At 55.3% G+C, this 10,443-nt stretch overlaps 1 protein-coding gene across 1 annotated transcript; it reads left to right on the forward strand.

Moving 5' to 3' along the window:
- The first annotated feature begins 1,152 nt into the window (after window positions 1–1,152).
- LOC115937706 (rap1 GTPase-activating protein 2-like) lies at window positions 1,153–10,354 on the forward strand. The gene is made up of 5 exons (XM_081811179.1): window positions 1,153–5,014; window positions 6,787–6,899; window positions 9,214–9,327; window positions 9,566–9,683; window positions 10,115–10,354. The coding sequence occupies exons 1-5, from the start codon at window positions 4,904–4,906 to the stop codon at window positions 10,352–10,354; spliced, it is 696 nt and encodes a 231-aa protein (XP_081667305.1). The 5' UTR covers window positions 1,153–4,903.
- Window positions 10,355–10,443: the final 89 nt, after the last annotated feature.

The following is a 10,443-nucleotide window of genomic DNA, read 5'->3' on the forward strand; positions in this document are numbered from 1 at the left end:
GTGTCCTAGAGGCAGAGAGGACCCCTCCCAAGATCAAGGAAAACAGGCCAACACCCCGGCACGTAATAGTAAAACTCGCAAATCTTAGAATCGACTGAAGGGGTTTCTAAGAGAGGAGAGGCTTCGAGACTTTATCGTTACTCGTCTTTGATCCAATAGTTCAGGGCCTTTTCCTGTTCAGCCTTTGATCCTTCCACCTGTGGGCTGAAGACGGATCTGCTTGCAGCTTCTGCTTCCCCGCCTGTCCCTGAGGTAGCGCTTCCGTGTCACAGGCGGTCACGCGGTAAGCCTCAGAATTCTCATCATCATGACGAGCTTCCCCGAGTTGGGAATGTGGGCTCTTTTGCCCCGTGTCCCTTCCACCATGACCTTCTCGTCTCCCAGGCTGTGGAGGCCGAAGCTGGGGGCAAGCCAGGCGCAGGAGCATGGAGCCCGGTGGCCCCAGCGGTGTCTGATGCCTGGGCTATGCCAGGATCCAGCTCAGGAGACCACCTCTCAGTCTGGTATTTCTTCATGCGCCCCCAGGGTGCTGCCGTGGTGTCAGAATCACTGGAACGTCTCATGGAGTTCCTCACCCGCACCTCCATGGGATCCCTCTTGAAAGAAGAGCACGAAATGATTTCAGAAAGAAGAGTTGTGTGTTCTGTCTCCTTTTGGTCAAAGGTCTCCTCTCACGTGGAAACAGCTGAGAATTCCCAGGGCTAGAAGCAATCTCAGCCATCCATCCCCTGGCCTCATGGGACGATTCTTCCCTCTCCCAGGAAGCAGACCCATCGCTGCCCTAGATTGTGCTTCCTGGCGCCTCACACCGCGCAGCATAGCTCTCCCTTCTTACCTCGAATCCACTGGCTGTGATTTAAGCTTTTCTTCCATGTGAAATGGAACAGTTGGTTCATGGACGTCCAGACCTGCTTCTCAAATGGAATGCTTAGAGATAGTCTCAGGAATCTGCCAGTTCTACCAACACTTAAAAATTTTGCATTTCCACTTAGATGATCATCTAAAAATATACATATTTCCAATTATAGGGACTAAACTTTTGCAGTGAAACACACAATTAAAAGACAGTTCTGTGGAATAAGTAGGTATCTTGCAAATGCAGCCCATGGAGCCACTGTTGGGGGGGTGTTGGGGGGGGTGGGGGGTGGTGTCGGTGGATGTATTCTTGGGCTTGCAAGAATATTTTCCTTTATAAAAGAGATGTACGTTATTCACCTTTGAAAAGCGTCGATCTCTAGGCCATTGTTCTCAGTGCCATTCTCCACCACTGCCCGCTGTTGGTGAAATTTTTATTGGTCTGTAATGAAAAGTAACGCTCCTTGACGTAGCCATGTGATCTGTGCGCAAAGCACGTGGGAGCCACATTTTGAGAAACAGGGAGCTAGCCCAGCCCTCCATTAACGTCATCATGCAGGAGGGGGAATGGAGGACAGGGAGGAAAAGGCCCAGTGGCAGAATGGGGGCCGCGGCAGGTGACTGTCTCCCAGCACTTTGGGGGGCGGTGGCAGGTAGTGCTCTGGTGCGCTCTGACCCCCAGTGGCAGGAGAAGAGCACCAGGCTGTGGTTTCCCAGGCAAAGTACCTGCGAGCAGGGGCAGCCTGGGTGGCTCACGGGTTGGAGCTCTGGTCTCTGCAGATGGGAGGGATAGTTCCCTCTCCTGTCAACCTCCATCCTTTATTTGCCCTGCTAGGGGGGCAGAAGACCCTGTTCCAGTCCTCAGGGTCCCTCAGGGTGCCTCCTGATTAGGAGTGATCTCAGGAGGCAAGCAGTTGGCATCTTTCTCCCCAAGCACCCCTCCCTCTGTTGCTTGCCTGGCACAGATAGGCACCCCGCCCCCCCTTAGTGCTCATGCCTGTGCTTTGTGTCCCTTAAGTTTGTGGAATTGAGCCAACTCCTAAAACCCATTTGGAAGCATAAGGAAGCACAAACCCATAAGGAAGCAGGGCTCGTGCTTGGCCCAGAAGAGACTTGTTCCCTGCGTAATGCTGACTGGTAGCTCAAACCCCAGCTGACATGAAGTGACATAAGCTGATAAAGAGAAAGTGACACCATCTCTTTTTTCTTGCCCCTCCCCCCTCCAAAGGAGAGCCTGTTCCAAGGTAAGCCATGGGGTGAGCAGAGGGCTGGGAAAGCACCTGGGCTGAGGAGGGACACTGGAACCAGCTGTGGTTAGCCGGGAAGAGAGCAGACTCAGGACCTCAAGACTGTCCTCAGACAGTTGAGGGACAGTTGGGTGAAATACGGAATAGACTAGCCAAAGACTCCAAGGTCTAGAACAGGTAAGACTTCAGCTCGGTGCACAGAAGACCTTTGCAAAGGTCAGGCTCTCCACCACTGGAACAGGCAGTTTTGAACGCAGTGAGCAGCCCGTCCCTGGGAAGATTCAAGCGGAGGGGAGACTGTCCTTTCTCTTCACCCTTTCCCTGAATCTTCTGCCCGGTTTGAGAAGGCTGGTGTTTCCAGCTCAACATCAGATTGAAACATAAAATACTTCAGACCATATCACTGGGTGATTTTGTCCAAATCAGGCTTAAAGGTAAAGTTTTGAGCAACCGTGGGGTCTCTCAGAGCGGGGCAGGAGAGCTGGCCCCCAGTGAGCGGGTTTGACACCAGCTATTTGGCACACACGGTCTCCTGGCGTCCTCATGCAGGACCATCACCACGTTGTATAGACGAGGAGGCTGTGTGCCAGAGAGGTTCACACACGGTGTTGGGAAGACCAGGATTCAGCCCTCTTTCTGTTAGCTTCAAGCAGCAGATGGCCACCCCGTACATCCCCGGAATTCCCTGCCAGCCAGCCCATTGTCTCCTCAGACATACCTTGTCGGCTCAGACAGCAGCACCAAGGGGCATCTGAGGAGAAAATATCCTCCCTGACATCAGCCTTGGAGACTTTTTTCGTGGAGAGGCTGGGAGCCCTTGATTTCTAATCATCCTTAGTCCATCAACCGGTTCAATTCTGTGTTCAATCTGGACCCCTTTTTGGGATACCAGGGACCCTTTCATCTGGAGCCCAGGGGCCTGGGTTTGGGTCCTAGCTCCACCTCCGACCCGCAGCGTGACCTTGGGCGATTGTTTGTTTGCCTTTTCTATCGGTGCCTGTCCTGTCTGCATCTCAGAGTTGTAGGGATTCAGTAAGTTCACGGATATGAAGCTCAGTAGACCAGAGCCTATCACACTGCATCAAATCTTTCCTGGAAAGAGACCGTGAGGAATGCATCAGAACATACACGATTAACTGACACGTTACTGTTGGTGGTGGTGCTGACACCCACGAGGGCACTGGCAGAATGTCGTGGTGCTGAGATTTATGGAGCACTTGACTCACTGAAGGGACCTTGCTGTTTATCCCGGGACACCTCAATGCAGCGCCACACCGTTCCTGCTCTCAGTTTTTCAAAGGCTGTGTGACTTAATGTTGTCTCTGGGTGATGGAATTAATAGAATGTGCTGGCTGGAAACTGTTGCTAGGCGACTCTCTTCTGTGGTTTAGAAAGGGAGAGCGATGATGTCCCTCAGGCGCTGTCTTTGACTCACACAAAGGCTGGATGACATCAGGGCTAGGAGGCTGGTGGGCTCCGTGCCTCATCTGCAAAAGTAGCAAGTCTCCAGGGTGGCCGTGTTTGCAAATGGCCCTCCTTCTTGAATCGGCTTCCTGCATCCCTACCATTGTCCTTCTGAGTCCATTTTCTGAAGCTAAGTTTCTGAGAACCTCAGCTGGCTCCCCCAGTAAGGAAAACCCACGAGCCCACTTAACGAGGAGGCTTGGGGTGACTTGTGGCTCAGTGGGGTCCTCGGCATCCGGGTTCTTTCCCCTTTCCCCTCTGCCATCCTGGCTTGTGGCCTTCGTCCCACGGGCTTGACCCGTCACGCCCCGGGGGCTACTGCAGTTCAGGTGCAGAATGTCACCTCTCTTTTGGCTGTCCTTGAGGAAACCTTTCCCCCCAGCTCCCAGCAGGCATCCCCTCAGGCAAGGGGAGAGGTTCGGCGACCACCTTAGACTGATCGTAATTTACTCCCTTCTTCCATGGAGGAAGAGGGGAAATCGGACGAGACGGTGGCTCTGCCATTGAGGAATATGGTGGGGATGGCACTTTTACGTGAGCAACTCATGTCTCCGATTGTGTATCTTCGCATGTGTCAGCCCTCTGTTCTACCTCCTATTAGCTGGGGGCCCCTGGTCAGGTCACTTAGCTTCTCTGAGCCTTACCTGTGAAGTGGGATGGAGGATATCCACACCAGGGGCTGGTGGTCAGAATACATCTCGAGCTCTTCGCAGAGAGCCTGGCGATCCTAAGTCCTCAGGAAATGTGGCTACTCTTCCTTCTGCGTGCTTCCCGTGTGTCTGTCCCCGTGCTGGGACCGGGACAGTTGCAGGAGAGGAGTCAGAGAAGGTCAGACCCGACCTCTGCCTCTAAGGAGCATCCAGTCAGCAAGGGAAACCAGATGTGTTCCTAAAATTAGGGCAACACTAAAAGGTCCAGGGCCTGTGGGAATGCTCCCTCTGTGTTAACTAGCTGTCCTCAGTGTGGCCACTGCCCTTGGGTCTGGTTCCAGAACAGCAGAGACCTGCAGAGTGGTCTGGGGGAGCATTTGTCACCTCCCAGGCCCGTCCCTGCCATAGGCTCGGCAGTCTTGACTTTACCTGTTCTTATCCACACACACTGACAAACAAGCCCCTGATCATCCGACCGTCCCCTCCTGGACACGTCACTGTTTGCTCTCTGGTGGCCCTAAATGGGCACAGGGCCCTGTGTGGCCGGACGGTGCAGGAACGTGCACAAGCCGAGGGCTGTGTCTGCAGACCCCACGGGGAGGGCAGGGGCAGCCGGCGGGCCGGGCTCCGGCGATCGGGTCCCTGCGCGTCTCCCCACAGAGGGCCATCCGCGTGCGCAGCCACTCCATGGAGACCATGGTGAGCAGCCAGAAGAAGCAGCATGGCGGGGGCATCCCCGGCAGCCTCAGTGGTGGCATCGCATACACCAGCACGGAGGTCACCAAGGCCACCTTCTCGGTGAGTGCCGCAGGCCCCGGGGCAGCACACGGTTCCCGGGGAGCCGCCCCCGCAGGCCTGCGAAGGAGGGTCTGTTCACCCAGGCTTGGGTGAGGAGGCCAGAGCGGGCACTGGGGAGATTGGGGCTGTTTGGGGGGTGACCCCAGGTCCCGCCTGTGAAATGCAGCCTCCGTCCCAGGCACAGCTGGGGCTGGCCCAGCCTGGAAGCCCTCCCATTATCCTGTTCTCGGAGTTCCTTTGACAACTGGGTCTCCTCCTCGGGGCCTGCCCTGAAGAGTGGTTCTGGGGCACGTTTCTCTGCCCAGGGGCTTGGGACCCAGGAGGGGTGGCCTCGCTTTGTTATTAATCGCAGTAGCCACCCCCCGGCTTACTGTGCCCTAGGGCCTGAGCGAAGTCATGCACGGACATTCTCTCATCTGATCCCTGTCACAGCTCTTTGAGGTAGGAACTGATGTGTTCTCCATTTCAGATTTGAGGAAAGGAGGCCCAGAGAGGTTTAGTGACCTGCTCCCGGTCACTTGCTAAGTTGAAGAGCTGGGGATTTGAACCCACGTCTCCCCGACCCAAAGTCTTTGCTGTTAATCACTGTGTGTGCAGTTCCCAAGGCAAGAGCCTGGCATGGCAGTGGGTTTGGGCCTGGTCTGCTTGCACCAGCGACTGGCCAGGTGAAGGAACCACGTAGCTGGTCCATTTGAAGAACAAAGTGACTTTGGATTCATATAGACTAGGGTTTTCTTTTCTTTTTCAAACAGAATACACCCATCTTTTTTTTTTTTTTAATTTTTTTATTCTTATGTTAATCCCCATACATTACATCATTAGTTTTAGATGTAGTGTTCCATGAGAATACACCCATCTTGATACTAAGGGTTAGTATTGCAAGTGGTCTTACACAATTCATTGAACTTACCAAATAGTTTCCCAGCTGTATCTTGTTCACCCTGAAGGTCTGTGAAAGGAGCAGGGCGGGACAGTCATCCGCATTCTGTGGGTGAGGAGACTGGGGCCCAGAGAGTTTGGCTTCTCACCCCAGGTGGCACAGCACACGAACAGCAGAAGTTGGGGCCTGCGCTAGAGGCAGGTGGGCTCTGAAGAACGGCCTCGGTCTCCCTTTCCTCAGCCCCACGCTCACCCCCCCCCCCCCGCCACGTGTGCTGAAACAGCCTCATTCTTGGCGGGTTCCCTCAGCCTGTGGACCTGGCTCTGCCAGTCTCGTTCCATCTTGTTACTGAGGTGCCCAGCTTGGACCCAGTTATTTGTGAGGAATGGACGGAGAGCCGGGGCCCTGGGTTCTCGTCCCTGTCCTGCCAGCAATTCGCTCCATAACCTTAGCCCAAACCCCTCGCCATTTGGCTCCTCAGCTTCCTCATTGGTAAAGCGAGGAGTTGGGCCAGGTCACTCCCAGGGCTCCCTCAGCCGTGTGGTTCTCGGTGTGTGACCCCCTGAACCGTCCTGGCCTTCTTGATATGCTGGGCTCTCTTCATGGGGGCCCTGGCCCCTGTTCCTCCCAGAGCTCTGGTCTTTGGTGATGATTATGTGGGGCCACGGGGTTTGCCTGAAGAACACAGGAAAGCCGGCTGCAACGACTGGAGTCTCGGGGTCTCAGCTCCCGTTACGGAGATCCTAGCCTTCCCAGCTGCCTTGCTATTTTCTGGGATCTCCTCCAGACTGGTTGGGGGCTGCAGGAGCTATTTGTAGACCAGAAAGGGGGGTGAGAGCAGTCGGGGTCTGGGGTGGGCTGGGAGCGCTCATGTTGGCGGTTTTATTGGCAGCCTCCGGCGGCAGCGGTGAAGAACCAGTCGCGGAGCCCCATCAAGCGGCGGTCGGGGCTCTTCCCACGGCTGTACACAGGCTCCGAAGGCCAAGGCGACGGCCGGACACGATGGTAACTGTCCAGTGCGGGGCTTGCGGGTCCTGCCACGCTGCCAATGCCCAACCTTGGGGAGGGCTTTTGCGCAGCTTCGGTAGATGGCTTCCCCCCAGCTTGGGCCCGCGCTTTGGATACTGGCACATCCCGGTCACTCCCTCTGCTCCGGCCACTGAGGCAGACTTGGCCAGTCTCTGTTCGGGACTTTCCAGAAGTGTCCGTGTAGCATTTGGACCCAAATTAGAAACGTTGCTTGGATTCTTTTCTTCCTTTACCTCCTCTCTTATGGAAGCCTTCCCTGATCGTGCCTGAAGTTCATTGAACTTCCCTCAGGGCTTCTAGAATGTTTTCTCTTTTGTTAAAAGCAGCTTTCATATTGCATCATACTTAACCCGTTCTTGCTAATTGTCTTTCTCATCCTTTAATGGTGAGCCCATTTGTTGTTTAATTCAGCAAGCAACGTTTCTTGAGTGCTTGCTACATGCTGGGCTCAGTGATCAGGCAAGAACTACAGAAGACACAAACCTGCCTTCCAGAAGCTTACAGTCTTGTGAGGGAAAGCGAGACATTTAGGTTGACTTCCAGGTTGTCCCCCTGGATGGTGGCACCAGCCCCTGAGCTCGGGCATGCAGGATGAAGAACAGGCTTACGGAGGGGGATGAAAGACTCTGGAACCTGTACGTGTGAGAGTCCTTACGGCCTACCCAGTAGAGAAATGCAGAATTTGCAGTGGCCAGAAGGCAGGTCTTGAGCTTAGGAGCCAGGCCTTGACTGCAGAAGGGAGTCACTGGGGCATAGGTGGTGTTTAAAGATGGAGCAACGAATACAACCACCCAAGGGAGTGTGTAGAATGCCTGGGGAACACCAGTATTTCGGGGCAAGGGGAGAAAGGGAAGGAAGACGAGAAGAAAGCCTGGAGAGGAGGAATTCCAGGAGGGAGGGTCCGCTGTGTCAGACATGCAGAGAAGCCCTGCACCATGGCCCAGACCCCTGCTTGGAGGGACAATTAGGAGGTCTTTAGCAGCCTCATTAAAAGTGCACTGAGGCACTCATGCTTCTAGGATGGCTGTCATCAAAAAGACACATAATAACAAGTGTTGGCCAGGATATGGAGAAATTCGAATCCTCAGGCTTTGCTAATAGGAGTCTAGACTAATGCACCTGCTTTGGAAAACCGCCTGGCAGCTCTGCAGAGAGTTAAACATGGAGTTACCATATGACCGAGCAGTTCCATTCCTGTATATGCCCAAGAGAAGGAATACGTATGTCGGCATGAAAACTAGCACACAGATGTTCCTAGCAACATTACTCATAATAGCCCAAAGTGGAAATGATCCAGATGTCCATCTCTCAGTGAAGGGATAAATAAAATGTGCTGTAACTGGAAAATGGGATTTTTTAAGGAGTAAAGTACTGATATATGCTACAACTTAGATGAACCTTGAAAAGACTGTGCTAAGTGAAAGAAGCCAGTCACAAAAGACCACAGCACGTCATGTGATTCCATCTGTATGAACTGTCCAGAACGGGCAAATCCAGAGAGATGGAAAGTTGATTCGTGGTTGCCAGTGCTGGGGGAGGGGCGGACTAAACTCAGTGGTGATGGTTGTACAACTCTGTGAATAGACTAAAAACCCTTGAATTATACACTTTAAGTGGGTGAATTGTATGTGGATCATGTCTCAGTAAAGCTGCTATAAAAACTGTGTTGAAGACAAGGCCATCTTGTCCCCACCAGGGGGCACAGGACAAATTGTGGGCGTCAGTACATGGTCTTTGTTAAACTCCAAGAGAAGGAAGCCCTTGGGCCCTTGGCCAAGAGTAGCCCGTTTACCAAGATGCCCTTCCCAGCCACCTCGTCACACAGACCCAGGGAGCTCGTATTATGGCCTGTGTGAAGGGTGTTATGCACGGTGACCCTGCCAGCCCCGCCACGGAGTCCACGTGCGTTGGGTTATTTCCCTGCTGTGGGAGTGGGCGTCATAGACCCGCCTGTTCTTGACTTAGAGCTCTGCCAGGTGGGATGGCCAGCATAGGTGGGGAGTGGACGTGGGCTTGGGGGCATCGGGCCAGGACTCTTGCTTGATCGCTTTTGACTTGCCTAGGAGCCTAAGGTAGCCCCTGATGGAGCAGAAAACCCTGTTGTCCACTGTGGCTGGAGTGGGGCTCAGGGGGGTGGAGGTCCTGGTGGCTGTGCTCTGGCAGGGGGTGCCGTGACCCCATAGGCCCTGTGGTGCTGAGAGCTGGTTGGGCCTATATCAGGCCTGGGGGTGGGTTGGGGGCGTAGCGGCTGGCCGCATGGCTTCACCCCTCTTTATTTCTCTTTCCTTAGTGACAGTGCATCCAGCAACCCCAAGACCCCGGATGGTGCACACTCTTCTCAAGAGATAAAGTCTGAGGCCTCATCCAATCCTAGCTCTCCAGAAATCTGCCCCAACAAGGAGAAGTAAGAGAGCGAGGGTGGGGGCAGGGCTGGCTTTAACCACTTGGAGCCCTGGAATGCGCGCTCTGCTGAGAGCCTGCATTTTTGCCTGGAGAACTCTGTGGAACACAGAAGCCAGCCAGCAGGGGGCACGGGGAGTCACTGGTGGGCAAGCTCAGTCCCTGCCAGGTCTGCCCTGCCTGGGGTGGGGGTGGGGGGGCTTTGGTGAGTGACCAGGCCTGTCCCGCTCCTTTCCCCACAGGCCCTTCGTAAAGTTGAAGGAGAATGGCCGAGCTAACATCTCCCGCTCCTCCTCCAGCACCAGCAGCTTCAGCAGCACAGCGGGGGAGGGGGAGGCCGTGGAGGAGTGTGACAGTGGGGTAGGTGTGGTTCCACCCAACCCTGGGGAGCACGGAGGGGTGCCCTGGGCCCAGCCGGACACCTGCCGTGTGCATCAAACTAGCTGCGGGGGGTGGAGCCCCATCCGGGCTCTGGGGCGGGGGTGGGGTGGGGTGGGGTGGGGGGGTGGGCAGTATGGAAACGAGAAGGAGGTGGGCCAGTCATCAGCTGTCCCCACTCCCTGCCAGTGACACAGGAACAGCCACAGAGGGCCAGAGGCCTGAATGGGGTCCCTGTCATGGGGTTCCCGGCAGGAGAGGAGAGGGTCAGGGGCACTTCTGGGGGCGGCAGCCAGATCAGGTCCACGTGGAAAGTGGAGGGCAGTGACGGTGTCAGACCTGCCGTGGCACGGGCCACCCTGTGGGGCCACTGAGGACGGAGCTGGCCTCACTCACCCGGCCTCTCTCCCCAGAGCAGCCAGCCGTCCACGACCTCGCCCTTCAAGCAGGAGGTGTTTGTCTACAGCCCGTCCCCGAGCAGCGAAAGCCCCAGCCCGGGAGCACCTGCCACCCCCATCATCGTGAGCCGGAGTCCTACAGGTCAGTGGCGGCTGGGGCCAGAGGGGCAGGGGCTGTGTTGTGACCACTGTTCGTGGGCATGCGCCTCAGCCACACCGAACCAAGCACATTCCGCTCCAGCCCCGAAGCGTTAGGCCCTCGAGCTCTGCTAGCTCACTTGGTCTGTTCATCAGCCTTGAGATGCCTGTGTTCTTATCATCTTACTCATGGGGAAACTGAGGCT

This window comes from Leptonychotes weddellii, unplaced genomic scaffold (genome assembly GCF_054177405.1).
Source record: "Leptonychotes weddellii isolate Sample4059 unplaced genomic scaffold, ASM5417740v2 HiC_scaffold_6099, whole genome shotgun sequence".
NCBI classification, from domain to species: domain Eukaryota; kingdom Metazoa; phylum Chordata; class Mammalia; order Carnivora; family Phocidae; genus Leptonychotes; species Leptonychotes weddellii.

What these genes read in the sequence shown, in the direction of transcription:
- LOC115937706 (XM_081811179.1), top strand. Translation starts at nt 4,904, where the DNA reads ATGGAGACCATGGTGAGCAGCCAGAAGAAGCAGCATGGCGGGGGCATC. An exon ending in ATCTGCCCCAACAAGGAGAA is followed by an intron (nt 9,328 to 9,565) that starts GTAAGAGAGCGA and finishes CTTTCCCCACAG; the next exon opens with GCCCTTCGTAAAGTTGAAGG. An exon ending in TGGAGGAGTGTGACAGTGGG is followed by an intron (nt 9,684 to 10,114) that starts GTAGGTGTGGTT and finishes CTCTCTCCCCAG; the next exon opens with AGCAGCCAGCCGTCCACGAC.